The 27,373-nt window shown below is 37.5% G+C and overlaps 1 protein-coding gene across 6 annotated transcripts in view; it reads right to left on the bottom strand.

Annotated features, from left to right (window-relative positions):
- The window catches only part of Enox2 (ecto-NOX disulfide-thiol exchanger 2), a 319,919-nt gene that overhangs the window by 135,848 nt on the left and 156,698 nt on the right, over window positions 1-27,373 (bottom strand). For 4 of the 6 annotated variants that reach the window (XM_060374476.1, XM_060374478.1, XM_060374479.1 and 1 more), the window contains one exon: window positions 24,947-25,090. The exons of the other annotated variants lie outside the window; for them this stretch is intronic. In XM_060374476.1, coding sequence (XP_060230459.1) covers window positions 24,947-25,090 — 144 coding nt within the window. The remainder of the gene's footprint in view (window positions 1-24,946; window positions 25,091-27,373) is intronic. 6 annotated transcript variants of the gene reach the window in all.

Below are 27,373 nucleotides of genomic sequence, written 5' to 3'. Positions count from 1 at the left end.
AGAACTCATCAAAGATATCATCCACCATATCCAAGTAGGCTTCATCCCAGGCATGTAAGAGTGGTTCAATATACTGAAATCTATCAATGTAATTCACCATAAAAACAAACTGAAGGAGAAAAACCACAGGATCATCTCCTTAGATGCCAAAAAATCATTTGACAAAATCCAACACCCATTCATGTTTAAAGTCTTAGAGAGATCAGGGATACAAGGCACATACCAAAACATAATAAAGACAATATACAGCAAGCTATAGTCAACATCAAACTAAATGGAGAGAAACAAATCAATCCCACTGAAATCAGGGACAAGGCAAGGCTGCCCACTGTCTCCATAGCTCTTCAACACTGTACTTGAAGTCCTAACTAGAGCACTAAGACAACTAAAGGAGATCAAGTGGATACAAATCAGAAAGGAAGAAGTCAAAGTATCACTATTCGTAGATATGATAGTATACATGAGCGACCCCAAAGGTTCAATCAGAGAAATCCTTCAGCTGATAAACACCTTCAGCAATGTGTCTGGATACAAAATTAACTCAAAAAATCAGAAGCACTCCTATATACCAAAGACAAAAGGCCCAAGAAAGAAATTAGGGAAACAAAACCATTCACGATAGCCACTATCAACATAAAGTACTTTGGGGTGACTGTAACCAAACAGTGAAAGACCTGTTTAAAAAAAAAAAAAAAACTACAAGTCTCTGAAGAAAGAAATTGAAGAAGATATCAGAAGATGGAAAGATCTCTTGTGCTCATGGATTAGTAGGATTAGCATAGTGAAAATGACTATTCATTCAAAAGCAATCTACAGATTCAATGCAATTCCTATCAATATACCAACACAATTCCTTACAGACCTTGAAAAAAAATTCTCAACTACATATGGAAAAAAAAACTCAGAAATTCCAAAATGATCCTGTACAACAACAGATTGTCTGGAGGTATTTTCATCCCTGATTTCAAGCTGTACTACAGAGCAATAGTAATGAAAACTGCATGGTATTGACATAGAAACAGAATGGTGCATAAATGGAAGACCCAGAAATAAATCTACATACATATGGATAGTTGAGTTTTGAAAAAGAAGCCAAAACCATTCAATGGAATAAAAGACAGCATCTTTAACAAATGGTGCTGGTCCAACTGGATGTCTAAATGCAGAAAAATGAAAATAGAGTCATATTTGTCACCATGTACAAAACTGAAGTCCAAGTGGATCAAAGACCTCAACATAAAACCAGAAACACTAAATCGGTTAGAAGAAAAAGTGGAGAAGAGCCAAGAATTCATTGGTACAGGAGACAACTTCCTGAATAGAACACCAACAGCACAGGCTCTAAAAGCAACAATCAATAAATGGGACCTCATGAAACTGAAAAGTTTCTGTAAAGCAAAAGACACTGTCGTAAGAACAAAACAATAGCCAACAGAGTGGGAAAGGATCTTCACCAACCTTATATCTGACAGAGGACTAATATCCAGAATATATAAAGAACTAAAGAAGTTAACAAAGCAACATAACAAGTAATCCAATTAAAAAATGGGGTACGGAGCTAAATAGCGAATTCTCTGTAGAGGAATACAGAAAGGCAGATAAATATCTAAAGAAATGTTCAATGTCCTTAGCCATCAGGGAGATAAAAATAAAAAACGACCCTGAGATTTCACCTTACACCCATCAGAATGGCTTAGATAAAAAAACTCAAGTGACAACACATGGCTGAGAGGTTGTGGAGAAAGGGAAGCCTTCCTCCACTCCTGCTGGGAATGTAAACTTGTACAAACCATCTGGTGCTTTCTAAGACAACTCAAGATCCAGCTATACATTTCCTAGGCATATATCCAAAATATGCTCAGATACACAACAAGGACATTTGTTCAACCATGTTCATAGCAGGCTTATTCGTAATAGCCAGAACCTGGAAAAAAACCCAGATGTCCCTCAATGGAGGAATGGATACAGAAATTTTGGTAAATTTACAAAATGGAAAACTACTCAGCAATTATAAACAAAGAAATCATGAATTTTGCAGGCAAATGGTGGGATCTGGAAAAGATCATTCTGAGTGAGGCATCCCAAAAGCAGAAAGACAAGCACCATATATACTCACTTATAAGGGTATACTAGACCTATAAGATAGGATAAACATACTAAAATCTATACACCTTAAGAAGCTAAGCAAGAAGGATGACCCGGGGTCAGATGATCAATCCTCACTTAGAAAGACAAATGGGATAGACATTGCAATAGGAGAAAACAAGAAACAGGACAGGAACCCACCATAGAGGGCCTCTGAAAAACTCTATCTAGCAGTGTATCAAAGCAGATGCTGAGACTCATAACCAAACCTTGGACAGAGTGCAGGGAATCATATCAAAGAAAGGGGATTTAGTAGGACCTGGAAAATACAGGAGCTCCACAAGGACCAAATATATCTGGGCACCGCCATCTTTCCTGAGACTGATTCTCCAACCAAGGACCATGTATGGATATAACTGAGAACCCCTGCTCAAACTTAGCCCACAGCAGCATAGGTTGAAGTGGGTTTCCTAGTAAGGGTAAAAGGGACTGTCTCTAACATGAACTCAGTGGGTGGCTCTTTGATCCCCTCACCCCCTGAGCCTGAAGGAGGAGCAGCCTTGCTAGGCCACAGAGGAGGACAATGCAGCCAGTCCTGAGGAGACCTGATAATCTAGGGTCAGATGAATTGGGAGGAGGACCTTCTCTATCAGTGGACTTAGAGAGGGTCAGGGAGGAGATGAAAGAGAGAGGGTAGGATTGGGAGGGAATGAAGAAGGGACTACAGCTGGGATACAAAGTAAAGAAACTGTAATTAATATAAAAAATTTTAATAAAAAAAGACTCAAGTGACAACACATGCTGGAGAGGTTGTGGAGAAAGGGGAACCCTCTTCCCTTGCTGGTGAGAATGCTAACTTGTACAACCAATTTGGAAATCAATCTGGCGTTTGCTCAGAAAACTAGGAATATTGCTACCTCAAGATCCAGCTACACCACCCCTAGGTATATATCCAAAATATTCTTTAGTATATAAAAAGAACATTTGTATAGTTAGGCACAATGCAAGCCTCAACAGGTACAAGAAGACTGAAATAATCCCTTAATAATCCCTTGAATCTTATCAGACCACCATGGTCCAAAACTAGATATAAACAAAAACAGAAATGGGAAAAAGCCTACACACACATGGAAAATGAAAAAACTGAACAACTTTCTTCTCAAAAACACAACTGGGACAGGAAAGAAATAAAGAAAAAAAATTAAAGACTTCCTAGAATTCAATAAAATGAGACAAAATGAAAGCAGTGAAAAGAGGAAAGTTCTGGGCTGGAGAGATGGCTCAGAGGTTAAGAGCTCTTTTCCAGAGGTCATGAGTTCAATTCCCAGCAACCACATGGTGGCTCACAACCATCTATAATGATATCTGGTGCCCTCTTGCCGACAGAACATTGTATGCATAATAAATAAATCTTAAAAAAAAAAAAGAAAGGAGGAAAGTTCATATCTCTAAGTGTATTCATAAAGAAATTTGAGACATCCCATACAAGCAATTTAATGTTACACCTGAAAGCACTTGGCAAAACAAAAGGTAGACACACCAAAGAGCAGTAGACAGCTGGAAATAATCAAACTCAGGACTGAAATCAATAAATCAGAAACAATGAGAACAATTCGAAGAATCAATGAAACCAAGAGCTGGTTCTTTGAGGAAATCAATAAGATACAACAAACCCTTAGCCAAATTAACTAGAAGGCAGAGGGACACTTTCCAATTCAACAAAATCACAAATGCAAAAGAGAAACATAACAATAGACAATGAGGAAATCCTTAGGTTTGACTTCAAAATACTATGTGCAAGAAAGTTTGAAAATGTAAATGAAACGGACAATTGTCTTGATAGATTCCATTTACAGAAGCTGAATCAAGATCAGGTAAATAAATTAAATAGTCTTATATGCCCCAAGGTAATAGAAGCTGTCATCAAAAGTCTCCCATCTCAAAAAAGCCCAGGGGCAGATGGTTTCAGCAAAGAATTCTACCAGATGTTCAAAGGAGAGCTAATACCAAAACACTTTAAACTAGTCCACAAAATATAAACAGAAGAAACATTACCAACCTTATTCTATGAGGTCATATTCACCTTGATACTTAAATTGCACAAAGATCCAATAAAGAAAACAAACTTCAGACCAATCTTGCTTATAATATTGACACAAAAATACTCAATAAAATACTCACAAACGAATCCAGGTATACATTAAAAATATCATCCGCCTTGTTACAACCTAGTAGGCTTCATCCCAGGTATGCAAGGTTGGTTCAATATATGGAAACCCATCAATGTAATCTACCATATAAACAAATTAAAAGAAAAAAAGCCACATGATTATCTCCATAGACGCAAAAAAAAAAAAAAATTGACAAAATCCAACACCCGTTCAAGGAATATACCTAAACATAATAAATACAGCAAGCATATAGCCAACATCAAACTAAATGGAAAGAAACTTAAATCAGTCCCACTGAAATATGGGACAAGTCAATGCTGCCCACTCTCTCCCTAACTCTTCAAGATAGTGCTTGAAGTCCTAGCTAAAACAATAAGACAAGTAAAGGAGATCAAGGGGCTACAAATCTGAAAAGAATAAGTCAAAGTATCACTATTCACAGATGATATAATATTATGCATGAATGACCCCAAATATTCTACAAGAGAACTTCTTTAGCTGATTAACACCTTTATCAAAGAGTCTAGATATAAAATGAACTAAGGGAAAAAAAACCTATAGCTCTCCTGTATACAAATGACAAAAGGGCTGAGAATGAAATTAGTGAAACAACACCCTTCACAATAGCCACAAATAACATAAATTACCTTCACATGACTCTAACCAAGCAAGTGAAAGAATTGTATGAAAATAGCTTCAAAAAAGAAAGAAAGAAAAGAAAAAAAGGAAGAAATTGAAGAAGAAATCAGAAGATGGAAATATCTCCCCTGCTCATGGCACAGAATTAACATAGTGAAAATGGCCATCCTAGCAAAAGCAATCTACAGATTCAATGCAATTACCATCAAAGTACCAACAGAATTTTTTATAGACCTTGAAAGAATAATTCTTAATTATATATGGAAACAAACAAACAAACAAAAACAAAATAGCTAAAACAATCCTGTACAATAAAAGATCTTCTGGAGGTATCTCCATCCCTGTTCCCAAGCTGTACTATACAGCAACAGTAACAAAAACTGCACAGTACTGGTCTAGAAACAGATTCATGTATCAATGGAATCTATTCAAAGATCCAGAAATAAACCCACACACCTAAGGAAATTTAATTTTTGACAAAGAAGCCAAAACCATACAATGGAAAAAAGACAGCATCTTCAACAAATGGTGCTGGTCTAACTAGATAGCCAGAAGTAGAAAAATGAAAATAGATCCATATTTACCACTGTGTACAAAAGAAAAGTCCAAGTGGATCAAAGAGCTCAACAGAAAACCAAACACACTAAACCTGTAAGATGAAAAAGTGGGGAAGATCCTTGACCTCAAAGGCACAGGACACAGATTTCTGAACAGAATACCAACAGCACAGTTTCTAAGATCAACAACCAATAAATAGGACCTCAGGATACTGAGAAGCTTCTGTAAGGGAAAGACCACTGTTAATAGAACGAAAGGACTATCTACAGTTTGGAAAATGATGTTCACCAATCATAAATCCAACAAAGGGCTAATACCCAGAATATATAAAAAAAAATGAAGAAATTTGGGCTGGAGCGATGGCTCAGAGGTTAAGAGCACCAACTGCTCTTTCAGAGGACTCGGGTTCAAATCCCAGCACCCACATGGCAGCTCACAACTGTCTGTAACTCCAGTTCCAGGGGATACGACACTCTCACACAGACATGCATGCAGTCAAAACATCAATGTATATAAAATAAAAATAAATTAAAAAAAATGAAGAAATTAAACACAAATAAACCAAATAATCCCATTAAATACGGGATACCAAAAAAATAAAAAATAAAAAAAATAAGAACAAAAACAAACAAAAAATGGGATAGAGTTAACTGAGAATTCTCAACAGAGGACTCTTAAATGGTGGAGAAGCACTTAAAGAAATGCTCAATGTCCTTAGTCATCTGTGAAATGCAAATCAAAATTGCCCTGAGAGTACACCTTCATTAGAATAATTAAGATGAAAAACTCAAGGGATGACAAATGCTGGAGAGGTTGTGGAGAAAGGAAAATCCTCCTCCATTGTTCCATTGTTGGTAATGGTGTAAACTTGTACAACCACTTTGGAAATCAGTCTGGTGTTTTCTCAGAAAATTAGGAATAGTGCTACCTCAAGATCCAGCTATACCACTCCTGGACATAGTTAACCAAAAGATGTTCAACCACACAACATGGACATTTGCTCAGCTATGTTCATAGCACTTTTATTATAACAGCCAGAATCTGAAAACAAACTAGATGTCCCTCAACTGAGGATTGGTTACACAAAGTGTGGTACATTTATACAAGGAATACAACTCAACAATTAGAAACAAAGAAATCATGGAATTTGCAGGTAAATGGATGAAACTAGAAAAGATTATCCTGAGTGAGGTAATCCAGAACCCGAAAAACACTCATGGTATATACTCACTTATTACTGTATATTAGCCATATAATATAGGGTAAACATACTAAAATCTGTATCCTAAAGAAGCTAAACAACAAGGAGTACCCTAGGGAAGAGGGTTAATTCTCATTCAGAAGGGTAAACAGGATAGATATCAGAAGTAGGAGAAGACAGGGAACAGGACAAGGGCTTTCCATAGGGGGTCTCTGAAAGAATCTTGCAGGGTATCAAAGCACATGCTGAGACTCAAAGCCAAACTTTGGGCAGAGTTCGGGGAATCTTATGGAAGAAGGGGGACATAGAAAGACCTTGAGGGTACAGGAGCTCCACAAGGAGACTAACATAGGCAAAATATTTGGGCCAAGGGGGTCTGGCAGAGACTGATGAATCAACTAATATCTATGTATGGAGAGGACCTAGATGCCCTGCTCAGATGTAGCCCATGGGCAGCTCAGTCTCCATGTGAGTTTCCTAGTAAGGGGAGCAAGGGCTGTCTCTAACATGGACTCCGTGGTCACTTCTTTGATTACCACCCCCTGGCAAGGTGGTCTAACTAGGCCACAAGGAAAGAGGATCCAGACAGACCTGATGAGACCTGATAGGCTAGGGTTAGATAGTAGGAGAGGAGGATCTCCCCTATCACTGGACTAGGGGAGGCCTGTAGAGGGGAATAGAGGAGAAGGGCAAGACCAGGAGCAGATGAGAAAGGGGGCTACAAATGGGATACAAAGTGAATAAATTGTAATAAATAATAACAAAGAAAAAAGAGTAGATGTGAGAGTGGAGGCATAATATTTCTTTAACTTCTTTTTTGGCAATGATCTCACTTCCTTTCTCATCCTTCTTCACTCATAACTGGGGAGGGAATGGCTTTGTAACACTACACACATACAGCCCTTTGGAAATACTTTTTGTAAGTGTCTCTAAGAAGAGTCTCTGCTTCAGGCACTTCTCCCCTCACTGTTGGATTACTGCAATAGTGACAAATACTCACGTACTTTACTGCTATGTTGGTTCTAAATCACTGAAAGACGATTTCTAAGTGATTTCTCTTTTCCAGTACCCTATCCTGCCCCTTCCACCACCTTTTCGTAGGTGTTGTCTCTTTTCTTACTCCTGGAAAAGTTTTCACTTTAATACTGGGACTCTCCACAGAATACTTGGCCCTTCTGGAGGTGCTCAGGGCTATAAATTCTTGCCCTGGAAGAAAACTGACTATTAGTGTCCAATGAAATTTGAAAGACTTGAGCACCTGCTCCACAAAGAAGGGGATAAAATTACCATGCCAGTGCTAACTTGCAAAAATAACTCTGGGTTCACTAGGAAGGAAGAGCAGCCTGATCCTTTCAAAGAATGTTTGTGAGAAATATGTAGGTCAGGGTGCACAGAAAACAGAATTCTGAATTATAGAGCTATTCATGAAAGTCTGAGTTATAGAACTTCCCCACAGTGTCTACATCCCAAATGCAGCTAGAAGAATTATCTGTCATTCTGTAAGACTTAATGACCAATCTCAGTTTTCTTATTTTTACAATTTAAAAACCCATCAATCCCAATGAACATCCTTTTCCTTTTCATATCTTAAGGGTGTCAAAAGAAATTCTGAAAAAGGACACAGCCCCTTTTTGGCTTACCTGAATGCTCACATTGACTTTTCCTGAAAATATCATACTAATGGATTTCCAGAGAGACAAGCAGACTCATAATACACTGGTGATGATTAAAGGCAGGAGAGTTTGCTTTTATTATTCTTGTGTAATCTCACTAATTCCAACTCAGCACTAACAAATGTGGGCCCTTTAGAATTTCTAGGGAAGAATTTTTCATCAACAAAAGTGTAAATACCTTGAATACAGAAGCCATATCTTATTTATCTCTCACTTGCTATTAGAAATTGCCACATTCATCTACTCTTCTAGCAGGCTTTACTTAACACACACAGTGTTTAATAAATAGTGACCAAATATACATATTTGCACATTATTTTATTCTAACTCTGTACTTCTATGAATATTTCTAAACTCTTTATATAACTACCTAAATATTATTCTGATGGGTTTAAAGTTTTTATTAGTTCATATCTTGTGTATTAGCAATGGTTACTTTTATGATTAAATGCTTTTATATATAATATACTAAATGTAAATAACCTTGTATTCTGTAAGAATATGGATGAAAATTTAGGAGCTTCCTCTTTGATAAAAGAAGTTAATTTCTCCTTATAGATACCAGACAAAACTTTTCCGGACCTCATTCTGTGTAAGTAAACACTTTCAAGCAGCAATTAAACATTCAGATTTGCCTAAGCTATCTGAGTATCGTAGCACTAAACAGCTAAGTATATGATCTTAGAATGACTGCTCACATTCCTGTCAACACATTTCAAATTCCAAAGCTCTAATGGCAGGTGTGTCCTGCTACCCTATTTTTCTTGCAAAGAGCATCTGGAGCCAGTCTGATAAACAAAACAAATGCTTCTTTGCCAACTACCACAAGCCAGATGACTCAACAGCAAAGAAAACATAATTTGCTCTGCATATTTATACTTTTGGGGTCAATGGGATATAGTATGTGACATTGGGGGCACTCTAAAAATTCTGAAAGATGTGGTTTACCATCCTTAGAGATGACAAGAAGTCTACAAACCAGAATCTACAAAAAAAAAAAAATATCTTTATAGAAGAGACCTGATATGATGGCTTGTAGCATAAACAGTGACAAAAACATGAGAACACTTGAAACACATTTAACAGCAAAAGCACTGATTGCTCTGTCATAAAAAGAACTTTTACAAGTCTTTAAACTCTTGGCCATTGGGCCCTAGAGTCCAAATATTCAAGCTCATTGAGTATCCCAGCAGGAAATGTCCCAGTCCTTAACATGGTAATGGTAATTCAAAACAGGGAGGTACTCAGCAATCAAAAACGAGGAAATCATGAAATTTGAAGGCAAATGGTGGGATCTAGAAAAGATCATTCTGGGTGAGGTATCCCAGAAGGAGAAAGACACACATGGTATATACTCACTCATATAGTCCTATAAGATATGATAAACATAATGAAATCTATACACCTAAAGAAGATAAACAAGAAACAGGACCCGGGGTAAGATGATCAATCCTCATTTAGAAAGACAAATGGGAGGTGCATTGGACATAGGAGAAAACAAGTAACAGGACAGGAGCCTACCGCAGATGGCCCCTAAAGACTCTACCTAGCATTGTATCAAAGCAGATACTAAGACTCATAACCAAACCTGTGGCAGAATGCAGGGAATGATATGAAAGAAGGGGGAGTTTGTATGACATGGAAAAGATAGGAGCTCCACAAGGACCAAATATATCTGGGCACAGGGCTCTTTTCTGAGACTGACACTCAACCAAGGACCATGTATGGATATAACTTAGAACCTCTGCTTGGATGTAGCCCGTGTAGCTCAGTAACCAATTGGTTTCCCATAGTAAGGGGAACAACGACTATTTCTGACAGGAACTCAATGGCAGGCTCTTTGACCTCCCCACCCCCAAAGGGAAGAGCAGTCCTGCTAGGCCACAGAGGAGGACTTTGCAGCCAGTCCTGAAGATACCTGATAAAACAGAATCAGATGAAAGGGGAGGAGGTCCTCCCCAATCAGTGGATTTGGAAAGGGGCAGGGAGGAGATGAGGGAGGGAGGGAGGAGATGAGGGATGTAGGGAGGGATTGGGAAGGAATGAGGGAGTTGGATACAGCTGGGATACAGAGTTAATAAAATGTAACTAATAATAAAAATATAAAAATTAATCAAACAAAAAAATCCAGGGAGGTAAGTTAGGGGTAGAAGTTGTTGGGAAGAGGCTAGAAAAGGTCCAGTATACTTCTGGAGGCCACAGGTGTTCTGTGCCTTTTATCAGACATTTTTTTGTGTGAATAAGCTGGTTGTGAAAGTCCACTGGTTCTTATATATGATTTACATGTTTGCATATACTGCAATACATATTTTAAAGTTAAGAAATTAGATTTCCGATGCACCTTATTTAATGGAAAGAGGGTTGTGCTACAAAGAAATCTCAAGATGCATTTTATTTTTCAATTATTTTTCCTTTAGTTTTTGAGATTACAGCATAATTATATTATTTTACCCTTTCCTTCCTCCAACCCCACCATATGCCCCTCCATGGTCTCTTTCAAAATCATGATCTATCTTTCATTAATTGTTGTTACGTACATATATGTAGAGGAGTGTTTGTGTGTGTGTGAGTGTGTGTAACAGCTCCTTTTGACCCTAGGAAAGTTATCCAAGCTACACCATAACTGACTTACATATAAAAGTGGGACAATTATACTGTTTAAAGATATATCTCTGAATTTACATATCTTTAATTTCTATGCTTTGTGAGCCCTAAAAATCTACTAAATTTATTGTACCTACCCCAGCTCCTCCATCATCTATTCTCATATACTTGTTTAGGTCCATATATTACTTGCCCTGGACACTGCAAGTCTTGTCATTCCAAGACTAGTTTTTCTCTTTGCAATGAGTTGCAAAAGTAGTTTAGGATATTTTCTGAATGTACAGCTTAGGTTTATATCAATACATTCCTTGGAAAGCAATAGGGGACATTGCAATGCACATATGAACCGCCATCTAAAAACCTCTCTTTGAAGAGGTTATTGTTTTTCTACTTTACCATGAGCCTCTGTGTCTTCATTCCACTAAGTGTACAATGGCAATACTATCTTCTCTTAGTTTCTGCAAGATGATTAGTTCTAGGATCCCCATTCCTATGTTCTATTTCCTCATAAAATGGTGAAATGTTAGCATATGACTTATCTATGTCCTCATATATACTTAAACCACTGATAAATCTATCGATTTCTAGGACCTGATGTAAATGGTTGTTGTACTGTATTGTTTAGAGAATAATGAGACATCTGTCCTTATTTACCACAGACAGTATTTCATATGTATGGTAGTAGGACTTGAACATGGAACTTGACACATGCTAGGCAAACAATGAACTATATTCCCAGTCCAACATACTTTTTGTCAATAGTTTTGATCCATGGTTGGTTGAATCCAAACTTGTACAACATAAATGGTCAATTATAATAATGAGATCTGCACAGTATCATGATAAAAACACTTTCACCTATTGCTGTGTGAAGTCCTAAACCACACCTAACTCTACTAGCTAGGGGCCTAGGCAGAAAGAAAAGAATCAAATTCTTCAGCTACTACTACTTGATTCACACCAATCAAGGCAGAAACACTTGTAAGCCAGCTGAGCAGCAACACACAGCTTCCCAATCAGCCGATGGGCCATTTAACAGGAGAGCAGAAAGTAAAGACATTTCCTTCTCTATAGGCTGTGCCACAGAGAGTAGCACCCCACAGCAAAGGACAACAGGCTTAATTGACAGTAAGCCCCAGCCTGAATGATGTAGGGTCCTCCCTTCACAGACCTAAAGTGGGAAGCACAACTTAACAGAGACCTGGCACAAAATCAGGAGAAGCTGAAATCTTGTGGTTACCCTGATGAGATAATTTCAGATGCATTAGTCAATGTTTCTCTGGCTGTTCATTGTACATCAGTGTAATTATGGAGAAGAGAGGAGAATAAAAACAGCAAGATTAGAAAACAGCTTGCCAGAAGAACCACTATATTTGTATGAAATGGCACTTAAAGAAGAATCCGAAAACAGTGGATAGTGGCTTGTCACTTTTACAGCCTTTATGCCAAATTCTGATGCAAACTCAACTCCTGTGGTGGCTATGGGTTAGTCACACAAGCCTCCTAAAATTTCTCTCATATACTCCCATGCTGGAGATGCCCCTTTCAAGACTTGCATGACTTTCAGGAATTAATCTTGCAGCAAGAAAGCACATTTACAACACGTTTCCTTCCCTATCCAATGATTTGAACCAGCATATTCATCAATTTTACTTCCTTCTCTCAAAATTTCCTTGACTGACCAGGAAAGGCTTCTTAAAGCCCACCTTAAACCAATATAAAAGCTCATGAAATTGTCTTCCCGCTTCATTTTGCCTATGTGATTGCACTTAGTTCTTTACCTGGCATAGTTCCCAGCATATAATACCCACTCAGTAAACATTTACTCTTATTTACTGTGTATTCATTCTAGTAGTCCTTTTTTCATAGCACTTATCATGAGTGCAAATAATTAATTATTTGCTTAATGGCTGTCTTTCTCATTGGGCTGTGTCAGAAGGCAGGGTCAATGCCTGTCTTATTCACAGCTTATTGTGATAGCTTAATGCGTACCCAAATGACTCACACTTGATAAGACTAAATAAATATCAATTGAGCAAAATTCAAAATACTAAACACTATTTAATTTCTGAATTAATTATAAAACAGCTTCATGCTTACTATTATCACCTGCATCTCATAGTGAAGGAATGAGGCTCAGGGGACTGCAGTAACTTTTCTCAGGTTGGAGCCAGGACCCTGAACGTGATCAACTGTACAAGAGGGTAAGGTTAAAGAGAACACTAGCAGGAACTAGTTTTCTATTTCTACTGTGTGGGTCCTTGTTAGAACACAGTTCAGGAATGGAGACCTGTGAGGAGAATTCTGGGTGCCTGTAAGAACACTCCAGGAAACCAAGATAAGAGTCTTGTGACCTCAATGTCTTCAAAAAGGAAATTGATTTTGAAATGTGTTTTCATGTTCCTCCCAGGTATAGTGCATAGGAATAAGTTTCCTTCAAATTACTGATTATTGCTTGATGCTGTTATTCAATTAAATGTCTGAACTCTCCTGTAATATGTCTCTATTGAAAAATATGGTTTTGTATGTCTGTCTTGTCCTTGTATACAGGTTCAACTCATGAGATGTTTACTCATGTGACCTTATCCTTCACAGTATAAATTGTCTGAGACTCTGAATTAAGTTGACCATTGCATGAGACTTTAGTCAAAGCCCCTTCTCAAAGGTCCCACCTCCTCTAGAGTGGTGACAGATCCTGCATGGGTCATCAGGCTTGGCAGTAAGTGATTTTACCTGCTGAGCCATCTCACCAGCTCCCTAAAAAGTATTTTCATTTTTAATATGTTAGAAGAGGTAACCTCATATGAATGATTATGTTGAAAAGGCATCAGAAATGTTCTCTATTTGAAATCCATAAAAATAAAATCTCTTCACTGCGTGGAATTATTATGAGGCTAGTTTCACCTAGAATCTGTCTTGACATAAGTTGCGAAAAAAAACTTCTAAATAAAATGCAGGTATACTAGAACAACACTATTCCTTTGACCCAACACAGTGGACTGTCACTGCCAGTTACCCATTCTATAAAAGAATCCTAAGGATAGGTTTTAGAAAAGCTAGCCATGTTACTCTTAAAATAAATGTCATTGGACTGGAGAATTCAATACTACGATGGAGCAGCTGAGAGTGGCCATTGTCACAGTAAATTCTGCCAGAGTGGACAAAGGACTAGCCACAGAATTATCATCATGGATTGCTGCAGCCATGAATCATCTGAAGGAATGGGAGGGCATGGGAGCGTTAGCAGGCCTTCTGGTGTTGGTCTCCTTGGTTTGCCTGTGGTATATATGCAAGATTAGAGTCTCACAACAGCGTAATGCAGTCATGACCATTCAGGCCTTTACAGCCATTGAAGCAGGACAGTCTCCCCAAGCATGGTTGGCTACCATAAAAAGCTAAAATGTTACGCTCAGGATGCGAGGCTAAGCACTGCACTCAGGGTCAGCCGCTTTCGACCCAGAGAAGAGCAAGTCTGATTGCATGTGGGTTGATGCCCCAGGTCCTGCCTCTGAGAAAAAGGTATCAGACGGGTTTGATGCTCTTTGGGTGGATGACACCTAAATGAACATCGGTACAAAGTCCCAATTTATTTCTAATATCAGAGATCAGACCTCTACACTTGCCTGATGCGTCTAAAACAAAAAGGGGGAACTGTAGAGAGCTGCATAATGCTGAGCCCTAAAGATGGAGCTGGTTTCTGCCTTCCACCTTCCCGATGGTGAGTGCTCTCTGTCACAAACAACTCCACATTTGGCTAAGGCTGAGGATCTGGCTTGCTTCCATGTATGTGGATCTATCTGCATTGCCCACGTGGCACGCTGGGGTTGGCTACCCAGAGGCTATTTAAGCTGTGGGCTGGCTTTCCCCAGGGTCCGAGGATTGTTCAAGGTTCCTGAATAAACTGCATTGAAAAAAAATAAATAAATGTCAATGTTTTGGGATGTGGAGGTTCTTAACTCATTTGTTATCATTTTGTGGGGAGGACGGAACTTTCAAGTTGTTTGTAAAGAGGTAAAGAATAAACCAAAGGAACTTGTGCAGGGTTTCACCCCACGTGGGATAAAGAGAAATGCTTGTAGGACCTCTTTGCACTTAATTTCAATTTTCTATGTAAGTGTGGTACATGCAACTGCTCTCAATGACACTGACATTGATCCCCACTGAAGGATACATTTAGAGCTAGAGGAGTTTATAGGCCTCAAGCTACATTCCTCAGAAATGGTTTTATATACAATGAGAATAAGGGTGCATTTTGTTTATCACAAAGTGTTTTTGTATGCTTTCCTTGATTTAATTCATAAAAGAAGAGAAACCAATATGGTAGGTGAATGCTGGCTCTCAAACCCTAATGTTCAGTGCATTAACCACAAAGTAGTATTTTACAGCTTTAAAAATGGTTTCTATATTAAATAGATTTGAAAACTGACACTGAGGAATGGCTTCTGCAATTTACTGAAGGTCAAAAGATGGGTTAGCGACAAATTCACTACCAAACTAAATTTCACTGTATGTGTAAGTATGCTGCTTTCTCTTACCAATATCAAGAGGCTCTTACAGGCCCAAAAGACAGGAAAAAGGACCTTAACTTTACTGACCTAAGAGATAGGGACAGAACCTTATGATATGTAAGAATCTCTTTACTCTGAAATTGAGATCCATGGAACTAAAGTTAAGTTTGACTGAAAATCAAGAAATTTGAAAGTAGAGGTGGTTGGTTCTCTTTTAAGGCCTATGATATCACTGGCCACAGGCAGTAGAGAATGTTTACAGTACCACACATGAATTCCCTCATATTGAGTGGGCATCTAACTGCATCTTAAACACTTGTCCTTATTCCCAGAGATAAGTGTAGATCTTACCCTCATCAAAGAAGATTTTTATTTTACAACAGACAGAGACCATTATAAAGAGTTACAAATGGTCAAAATGCAGAGGACAACTGATTAGAAATATATATCCCTAACTGATATATCTGTAACACAGCTTCTCTACCTAAGGCTCAGGGAACATTGCAAAAGAGGGACCAGAAAGATTGCAAGAAACAACAAGTAGGACTTCTACTTCGAGATAGTAAATTCTAAGGCTCACCTATGAAATTTCAAAAAATATGTATGACTGCCTAATTGACACCTACACAATGACATGACAAGGTGGATAGGGAGACTCTTATAAGGTCCTATGTCTACATGAAAAGCTACAGGAAATGACGTCTAGAGACTGTAAGTAAGTCTTCTCCAGAGATGAATCCAATCATAGGTTATCCACTTTCAAACAGTCAGCCAAAAACACATATACATATGAATGCCAACAAAGAGTCTCTTAAGCCTGTTTTTATATGTAAATATGTATATAATATAAAATATAACATGCATATATGTAATTAAAGAAGGGATCATGAATTTAGAAGACATAAAAGAAGTTGGAGGGGAGAGAGGGAGAAATGTAAATTATATAAGTATAATACCTATGTACAAAATTCTCACAGAAAATTAAATTTAAAAATCAAGTGACAGAATGATACCCCAACCAAGGACAATGAATGGAAAGGTTCCCAAACCCCAACTTAGTCCTCAAGTGGGGTCCCTAGTAAAGGGAACAGGGACTTTCTCTAATATGAACTTAGTAGTAGGTTCTTGGATCACCTCCCACCTAGAGGGTGCAGCCTAGAGGGTGCAGCCTTTCCAGGCCACAGAGGAAGACAGTGTAACTACTCCTGATAAGATCTGATAGGTTATGGTCAGATAGAAGGGGAGGAGGTCCTCCCTATCAGTGGATTAGGGGAGGAACATATGGGAAGAAGAAGGAGGGAGGGTGGGATTGGGAGGAGACAAGGGAGGGAGCCACAGCCAGGATACAAATTGAACAAATTATAATAAATGATAATAATAAAAAAGAAAAAACATAAATAAATTCTAAAAAATTTAAAAAAATCAAGTGACGAATAATCCCCCTGATAATATTATATAACAAATGATAAATCATACTTATAAATGTTTTTATGTAGATGAAGTGGACTTAAGGGTGGGTTGAAAGTGTGTGTATGAAAGTCAGCAGGTATCATGAAGAATTTCTTCTTTGATTTGCTAAACTGCATGTGTAATCTCTCCAGAAGTAATTCCCGCACAAGTGTTTCCCAATCACAAAGACTTTATTTGAAGATTAAAGAGTTTTCCCCCTGGGTAGCAGCATAAGTGATCTGGGGTCTCACATGCAGGTTAGTTTGCTGCAAATCATATTAGCATGGGGGAAGTAAGTACTTCATTTTCTCTAGCAGCAATAAACTAAACACACAGTGTTAGCCAAATTGAAATGCTTACATAGCTTTGGTCGTAATTACCTCCAGTTCTTGTAAACCATGTGACCTCAGATATATCCCTTCTCCTAGTCTCAATTTCTTTCCTTTTAAAAATGTTCCAACTCTAAAATATTATGAATCACTTTCTACCCCTAGCCTGTTTATCACCAACATATGAGGTTGGCTTTTTATTCCCTGCCTGCTAAGCTACTAACTCCTACAGGCTGTGGTGCAATGAGCTCACAAAATCATTCTAAAGCTATTTTAATGATTGAAGAAGTTTAAGAGAAGTATTTGCATTTTTCTACCATGCCTTTTCTGTGCCAAACTCATTCTCCCTTCCTCAAGATAGTCCTTGAAGACAAAAATTTTCTCATTGAGATTCTATCAGGCCTGAGAAAGAAAGTAGTCTAGTTACTTTTTGATCCCTTCAGATGGTTTTATTTTTTGGAACTATAATCAGATAAAAATGTCCAAAGGACTGAAGAAACTGCGTTGGGCGATTAGTCTAATCTTTTTCTTATTTTAATTCCATTGGAAAGGAAAATAGGTTCTTCTTACTGTTTGCAATATAATAATTCAGCTGACATGCTAGAAATACCACACACCAAGCAAGACAAAAAAAAAAAAAAAAAAGGTGGCATTCTTTCTCTTTAAAAACAATCAATGCTTTCATTTGTGGACTTTAAAGTACATATGAAATAAAAGTCTCAACCCTGTGAGTGTAAGGTAAATAAAGGGCTTTAACTGTCACAGAAAAAATTCCTGGTTTGTTTCCCCTTTCTAGAAAAAAAAAAAAGGAAATGAATACATTCCCAAGAAGAGATGACTATTTTCATCTAATTTTGAATTTCCCTTTCCAAGTGATCTTGAGCAACTTCATTGAGAACTCATTCCAATACAGTTCTTTATATCTGATCAAACCTCTTTCTTCCAGCTTTGTAGGCTCAGTTCCTTGTATTATAGACTTGTCATTGGTGGAAATTTTCACTGTCTTCTCAGTTGACTTTTGCTTTGTCAGAAACTGCAGCAGAAATTCTTGATAATAAGTTAGTGTGATGGCTAATCTTGGTTGTCAAGTTGACATGCTAGGAAGAGGGAACCTCATTTGAAAAGCTGCCTCTATCAAATTGGCCTGTGGACTTATCCATGAAGCCATAGGAAGGCCCAGCCCACTGCCTGGAGTACCAACCCTAGGCAAATGGCCTTGAGCTATATAAGAAAGGGTGCTGAATGTGAGACTGGGAGCAAGCCAGCAATGAGTGTTCCTGCCTTCTATTCTAACCTCCAAGTTCCTGCTTGAGTTCCTGAGTTCTTTGCAACTCAAACCAACCCTTTCTTTCCCACCCTCCCCAAGTTGGTTTTGGTTATAGTGTTTATCAAAGCAAACTAGAATAGCTAGGATTAAATACATTCTTGGGGTCATTATCCTAATCAAATATTCCCAGTGATGGTTGGTCAAAGCTAGATTTCCTCTCTGGTTATTATAATCTCCTCTATATAAACTAATGACTATGAAAATACTTTCGGAGAATCACCACAGTGATGTGGATCACTAACAGTTTTCCTGAAGGAAATGACGCTTGGAATTCAATTGTGAGTGCAAGCAGAAAATGAGTGGAGATCTCTTTTTTCATACTGAATGATTCATTATTCACATTAACTTTGGCAATACCACTTAGTATTATATATCATATTTTGTTTGTTTGTTGCCATACTGGGAACCAAAACCGAGACCTTATACTGCTAGGCAGATACACTATCACTAACCAATGACCCCCAGCTCAGCATCAGATATTTAAATATAAGCATACCTTCAATAGAAGCCTATATATAAAATATAATGGAAATAGGACTATATCTATGACTAGATATTCACTAGGATATCATAATTATTCCTAGTTAATTGCCTACTTGCCTGTTCCTAAACAGTAGTGATACTTGCTATGAATACCAGTGAACATATAATTCATTCTATTTTATTCATTATTCAGTCTTCCACATTTGCTCATAGGTTCTTCTGGTTTAGTGTTTGGTATCTGTCCTTCTGAAAATTCATTTGGTGCTCAAATCTGTTCTCAGTGTCATCTCATAGAAAGGAACTTGGAATTATAATTTCCTGTCGCCTAACAAACTCATTTGACACAGAGTGGCATTTCAAAGAAATTTACTTCCCTGTTATCTTAGTAATTATGTAACGATAATGACAAAGGAAATATTACTACAGGTATATGCCTATAACGTTAGAGAAAGCACAGTCTGAAGAATTTTGAACTCACTTTAAGATCAAAGACACAAAGCAGTCAGACACTTAAGGTTTTGTGGTCATATGTGGCAAAAAATATTGAATCAGAATTGCTAATCCATTTTATTTACCCTGGTGGCAGAATCTGAAACTCCACCCATAGCTTTCTCTTGGGCATTTAGGACATTTAACTGGTAATGACACAAGAACTCCATTAAGCACAGGTATTCTTTTTTTTTTTCTTTTTTTTTTCCAAGACTGGGTTTTTCTGTGTAGCCTTGGCTGTCCTGGACTTACTTTGTAGACCAGGCTCGTGAACTCACACAGATCCACCTGCCTTTGCCTCCCTGAGTGCTGCGATTACAGGTGTGTGCCATTGCGTGTGGCTCACAGGAATTCTTTTTAGAAAATCTTGGTGGCTGCTTGAGGGGTGTGTTCTCACAAGGAACTGTATTTCACCTTTATGTACAAGTGAGGCTATGCAAACTACTGAATGGGATAGGTAAGATAATGCCTTTGGAAAAGTATAGCTCATTACCCTGGCTGAAATAAGATTTGTTTTGGGGAGTAGCAGGAGAAAAAACTGTAAAGAAAAAAACACAGCATCTCAAAAATTGAAAAGATCCCCTGAGATGATGAAATTCAATCTCTGCTCATCTTATTCTGTACTATTTACCCTCAAAAACATCTCTCCCAAGTCTGCCACTGATACTTAATAGGATTCAGTAATGAGGCTGAGTTCCTCTTATTGACAGACATAGTAACTACAGCATAGTAGTTACAAACAGCCTTGGCGTTAGGGCCCTCAAATAAGCCACTTGCTACATGTTCAGCCTTGGGTAAGTTTATTAAACTTTTATTTTTTTTTTATAAATATGTACAATAATACATTCAAGATGGAGGAAGAAAAAAGACATAAAGAATATATGGATTTCTTAGCAAAAGGAGCTAAGGAATATAAAAGAAAAGACAATTCAAAAAGTTTCTCCTAGCATCAGATTAAATAAATTGATTAAGAAGATTACAGTTTGCCTAAGGACTCTCCTCTAAGTCAAACCAAAGTAATGAGAATCAAGGCAAAGAAGCTGACTCCAGTTTCTGTGCTCATGAAGCAAAAAACCAAATTGGTTTTTAATCCTCTGTTTCAGAAAATGCCAGAGAACTTTACCAATGGGGAGTCCATCAAACCCCAAAAGAACCTCACCTGATTTGTCAAATAGCAGCCCCTCCACCACCATCAAACCATACCTGTAAAGGCTTTTCCTTTATAAGTGGTTAAAAGGGAGTCTTGTGATTAACTCATTCACTGAGTCTTGAAACTACAAGACTCCCAGCTGTTTAAGCTGACCTACAAGAAAAGCCCAGAGAGAAAGCAGGAGAAAAGTAGAGGCTATGGAAAAGAGACTTCTGGAAAAGGGGTTCCCTTCCTAAGAGACCTCCTGCACTTTATGCAGGGGTCTATACTGTCACTTTCCTGTGGAGAACAGGAAAGCGAAGCTGGTGGTGATGACATATGCTGTAGATTTGCATGAACTGGTGGTCTCCCTGCTTTGTATCACAAAATGAAGATACCTTGCTGAATCATCAAAAGGGAGGCCAAGCTGGGATGGCTGGTCCAAAGGAAGACACACACTATTGCTGCCTTCATATACGTTAACTTGGAAGACAAAGGTGTCCTGGCTAAGCTGGTGGAAGCTGTCAGTACAAATTATAATGTTGAGGTTGTCTCCACTTATTTTGTCATGATATCAAAACATTTAAGAATGGGTACTTTGTCAAAATGTTATCTGGTTTCTAATTCTGAGAGTCTGAAGAGCAATGTCCCTCCATCTAATTATATCATTCATTCCATTTCAGAGAGGTAGCAAATGAACCAGCCATGTGAAAAAGGGGCAGGTGTGCAAACAAGGAAGCAAGATAATAGAAAATGCCAGGCAAGCCCTTCTAAAAAATTTAGTCTTGTGGAAGGCAATACACTCTTGCAACACTAAACCCACTTATAGAGACCAGAATTGATCCATTTACCAGGGCAGGAACTCCCATGGCCTAAATACCTTTCACTGGGACTGGCTCTTAAAGGTCATCACTTCAATAGTGCCATATTTGGCACCAAACTTCTAGCATAAGAACCTTTGAGGGGGGAGCAGCTTATGGGGGGATACAAAATGAATAAAGTGTAATTAATAATAATAATAATAATAATATAGTGATAAAAAAATTTCCAGGGAGGATTTTGCCTATATCTGTGGAGTATATTTTTTTTAATTTTTTAATTATTTTGTTGTGTACTGAGTTCAAGTGTGCTTTTTCTGCTTTTACATGTCATTGTTAACGCCTAGTAAATGCTACAGACATGCATTTATAATTACAAACCTGTTATATTGTGAAATTAAAATGACTTAAAATAAAAAAAAAAAGAACCTTTGAGGGAAAAAAAAAACTTAGGAACCTTTGGAAGAATAAAAGAACACTGGAGACCATCAGTAACCTTCAAGAAATTAGCTTTAATACAAAAGGAGACAAGCAGTTTGCTGAAGAAGGGCACTATAGTAGGAATGAGAAAGGAAGGAAAGAAGATATGCAGTGAGGAAGTGGAGCTAAAGTTCACTTCATCCCCATTGAAGTAGAAAGAGCCAAAATGGACGAACATGTAGTGGCTCAGAACTGAAATGTCTGGTAACTCCTATGAGAACTTTGAATCCCAGCTTCCCTCTTTGCCATGTTGTAGTAAATGGTGACAAAAGAAGAAGTTCCTATTCGCAAAACCTCTGCTCTCTTCCTTTTGTCTAGCATTACAGATGAAAGAAATTATATTATGAAACAATCCACCTATTTGTAATATCACAGGATGGCCACCTGAACAATTATAAGAGACTCCTTCTATAGCAAGGCCCCATTAATTTAGACTACACTAATTTGGAATTTGTGGTCCTTTAACCAGATTGGTGTCACCTTTGTGCTACTTAACAAAGAAAAGTTTCACTAAGCAAATAGTGTGAACAGAATTTCAAGGAAGTTAATTTAGCCTTCCAGGAGCTTAATTCCACCTATTTTAAAGAGCACACTGTTTTTAAAGAACTTCAGAATATTCATTATTTGAATGCAAATTGATGCTGCTAATTATAGATTAGTGTAATCTACTGTTAAAATCCATTATCTTCAACAGTTAACTTGGCTCTCATTGAATATGTTCATTAGAAATAAAATGTCAAAATTCTTTAAAGCTTGTTCACAATTCAGATTAATATATACCTCTTCTCCCTTCCCCTTGAGTTAACCACAGTTTGGAAGGTATTGCTTGAGACTAGCCCATCACTGACAATTACAGTGAAAAAACAAAACAAAACAAAACAAACAAACAAACAAAAACAGTGATCAAAAATCCAGAGAGAAGCCAAGAGCAATGTATTAAAGTTTATGCTCTAGATCATGAGTACACTCTCCATGGCAGGTTCTATGACACCCAATTTTGCCCTTATTTAGCATACAAATGTAACAAATGAACTTAGTAGGCTAAATAGGATTTTTTAAAAGGACTTTTTGGTTTGTTAGTTTCAAAGTTCATTAACTAATCAGAATGAGCAAAAGAATTGCTAAAGGAATACTGCAAGGGATAAGTGGCTCCAGACTACAGAAAAGAAATAGGCCTTGCATATAATATAGCTGTAATAACTAGAAAACCAATATAAGTTGGCTAAGTAAGTATAGAGATAAACGTTTTATAATCTTTCCTAGTAAACTTTGAAAACTTTAATAGAACATTTAAGTGTAGGAAATAATTAATGATGCCCCTAAATGATCAAACAAATTTGAACTATGTTGAACATTTTTTAAAAAGGCAAATAGTTCATAAGAACATATACACAAACAGAGGCATACTTTGTGTCTATAATAGATTACCTTAAAAAGTGAAATACATCAATGCTTAACAAGATGAGGCTATGATATAATTAGAAAAGATTTGTACTCTATTAAAGTTGTTGTGTCTAGATACAACATAAAATACTACATACATAATTTCAACTACTTTTCCTGACAATACCTTGAAGTAGGCTCTAGCACCATTTCTTCCTCACATGAAGCAAGGGGGAACTCATAGGGGTAAGGAACCCACTCTAAGGTGAGAGAAAGACAGGGACAGAAAGGGAGGGAAGGAAGGAGGGAGGGAGAGGGAGACATCTTCAGAGTTAGAATTCAAGCCAGCTCCTGGGCTCTATGAAAAGAACTCTGTCCTTTATTAATGGTTCCATACAGGCAATGTTTATGTTGTCCTTTTATTTTCCAAGCACATATTTAGCAAACATCTTAACTATGACTTAAGAGACAGAAAATGATAATGTGTTTACAAACATGTCAGTTTTACAAGTGCAAAAGAAAAGTAAGAGTAAAAATTAAAAAAAAAAAAAAAACAGCAACCCATAACTATGAATTTGTTTATCAGGCGCGGCCAAGTATCTCAGGTTGATGTCTGACTTACTTTCAAATGAATAACTAAGCAGTAAACTGATAAAACCTGATATATCGAATGATCAGTTAATATTTGTTTTTCGTGTTGTTTTCTCATGTGCTTAGAGAAATTTCAGATAACAACATGCCAACGAGAAAAGAAGAATGAAGAAAAGATTGCAGGAAATGCTAACAATATATTGTGCTGTTCTGAGGGATTCTTATAATCTGTTTCTCAGGCATTTTAAGTAATGCTAAGGACATGAATAGACATGTAAGGCCTGGTATGACGGTACAACTGCTAATCACACAAGTCAGTCACTAAGGCAGGGAGATAATAATAATTTTGAGGCTAGCTTAGGCCACATAGTGAAATACTATCTCAAAATAACGGTAGACATATGGACATAATATACATTGGAGAGGTGCTGGAGTTGGGTAAACTGAAATATATGAAATTATTTGATTTAGAGATAAAGTGACAGTACCCTGTCCCATGTTCATTAAAGACAAGTTGATAGTGAAATAGTTACTCATACAATTTTTTTTTACTATAAAAAATAAAAATTCTTTATTTACCTCCTCCTTCTTCAAATCTACCCATTCTTTGAGCATCTGCTAAAGATGTCACTTGTGCTATGAAACATTCCTTAATATCTAAAGGTGAATCAAAATATCCTTAGAGAGGGGCAGGGAAGAGATGAGGGAGGGAGGATGGGATTGGGAGGGAAATGAGGGAGGAGGCTATAGCTGGGATACAAGGTAAATAAACTATAACTAATATAAAAAATAATTTAATTAGAAAATATCCTTATTTCTGCATTTCTCCCTTGCATACATTCACCACAGGACTTATGATAATATCAGTTATTCATATATGTGACTCGTTCATGAGATGAAAAGAAAAAAGGAATCTGACTTGTTTCCGCATTTTCTACAAGGCCTAGCATAATGCCAGCAACTTCTTAGGCTATGGTTAAAATGACTCGGTAGCACTGATTTAAGATAGTCCATTATCACCTAGCTTACCCGAAGGAGTATTTGTTCTCTTTCTTTTCTTGCTTGATTCCCCTCCATTCTCAATGAGGCTATCTGCAACCAGAGGGCCAGTCGCACTACCAAACTGCAGGGGTTCGTTGTTGTTTGCAGGGTCAAAGGGCAGTTGGTTCAATCCTAAAGAAGAAAAAGAAAGCCAAAGTCCAGACTCCATTAAGGACTGGGATCATCTTCAGACTTGATTATATGAGCCACTAGTAGGGAAAAAGCTTTGAAGTCTTAAGAGAGTCTAGGTGTAAAAAGGTATATTCTTCAAGAGAGTTGCCCTCTGTAATTTTTGCAGAGGTGTTGACAAGTTCAGAGTTAAAATAGAAGGTAGTGATTATGTCATTTGTTAGAATCCTCCAACTTTTGTTTGATATGTCTTCCATTAAAATGACAGGACTATCTGGATACAGTGGTTTGTGACTATAATCCCAGTTATTGAATGCTAAGGTAGTGGGATGATATAAGTATAGTAGTTTGATGCCAAGCTAGTCTGCATAGTAAGACTACAACTGAAACAAAAAGATGGGACTTCTTTTTTTTTTTTTTTTTAGATGTTTCTGTAGTGGGATCTACTTTTCTTGGAGAAAAAAAAAAAGCTAGTTTGAATTTTTTATTTACCCCATAACAACTTTTCTATTATTTTGTTATGTGTGTTGCTGAAATGATGAAGATACAAGCATTAGATTCTTCTGATGTCACTAATCTCCAGTGATAACACAAAGGTTTCTAAACCCATAGCAAATGAGAAAAGAGAAGGAACATATGGACATTGTGGGGAGTTATTTAGTTGTCACAATAATGGGGACTTATGGGCCAGGTTTGGTAGCATTCATCTGCTCATGTTGAAATGCTTTCTGAAGCATGGATACTTAGCTATTCATTGCTGCACCACACAGAATGCCAAAAGGCATTTTTCCACTCTCTAAGTCCTATAGGTCAGTCAAAACCTTTGAAACTGGAAAGGGATGCTATCATCCACGAAACTTAGCTATTGAAAAGATCACAAAAACAATCCTTAATGTTTTAAGCAAATTTCCAATTCTGTGTTGTGCTATATTAATAGCTAGTGGCCTGCAAAATGCAGGTTAGACACATCAACCAGACAGAATTGTGTACTTTACTAAAATGGACATAGTTTTCACCCATCCATCTGTGGGTTCCAATCAAGAGCTCTTAGGAAACTGAAAGACTGAGCTGAGTGTCAAGGTACAACAGGAATGATGCTCTCAGCAAAAGATAGTTATTCCAGAGCACCAGCAAAACGAAGACAAACTTATCTCCAAAATGAGAAGACTAAAACTTTGTCATCTTATTGGGTCTTCTTTCTGACAACACTTATTAGATATTCAGATGCCTAGAAGACCCATTGAAGTCACTTATGCAGTTTTTATACTCTTGAGATTTAAAAAAAATGGAAAAAAATATTTCATGATATATGGGAAGAGAAGCTTTGTTAAAGTCCAAAGCAAAGGTATTTCTTTAAAGCCTTTTATCCAATATTTCCTATCAAAAGGGAAATAAGCTTGGTCTGATGGGGTTCACTTTTTTATTAATTTATTGTTTTATTGATTACAGTTTATTCACTTTGTATCCCAGCTATAGCCCCTTCCCTCATCCCCTGCTAATCTCACCCTCCCTCCCTTATCTCCTCCCATGTCCCTCCCAAACAGGGGAGGTCCTTCCCTCTGACCTTATAACCTAAGGTCTCATCAGGGCTGGCTGCATTGTTTTCCTCTGTGGCCTGGTAAGGCTTCTCTCCCCCCTCAGGGGTAGGTGATCAAAGAAACAACCACTGAGTTCATGTCAGAGACAGTCCCAGTTCCCATTATTAGGGAACCCACTTGGAGTCTGAGCTACCTTGCGCTACATCCATGCAAGGGTTCTAGATTGTCTCCATGCATGGTCCTTGGTTGGAGTATCAGTCTCATAAAGGACCCCTGGGCCCATATTTCTTGGTTCTGCATGATACTGCATGGTATAGAAACAGAATGTGGTTCACTTTTTAACCTCTAAATTTTTCTATGACCCAACAATTATTGAGACAATGTTATAAAACGTCAACAAAAAGGTTGGAAGACAATCAGCTAAAGGTCAGCCAAATCTCAATAAAATGAATGCTGAGCAAAATGTTTTCACATTATTGTTTCTATTAAATACCCTTTTGCTAAACTTTTCAGACGATATAAATGATAATATTTTTTCCTACCAACTAGAACTCCACTGGAAACAACTCCATTAAGTGTCCTTTGAGACTGTTCAAATATTCTTCATTTACAACATGTAAATAACTATATAAAATAAACAAACTTGCTTCTATGCCTTAAGCCATTGCTGTTCACTACATCCTATCTATGTCTTATTAGTTATATATTATAACTAGAACTAAAAGCAAACAAATGAAGTGGACGCAGT

The sequence above is a fragment of the Meriones unguiculatus genome, chromosome X (genome assembly GCF_030254825.1).
Source record: "Meriones unguiculatus strain TT.TT164.6M chromosome X, Bangor_MerUng_6.1, whole genome shotgun sequence".
In the NCBI taxonomy this organism is placed as follows: Eukaryota; Metazoa; Chordata; class Mammalia; order Rodentia; family Muridae; genus Meriones; species Meriones unguiculatus.
The sequence above is the reverse complement of the archived record's forward strand: the minus strand, read 5'-3'. Positions and strand labels throughout refer to the sequence as shown.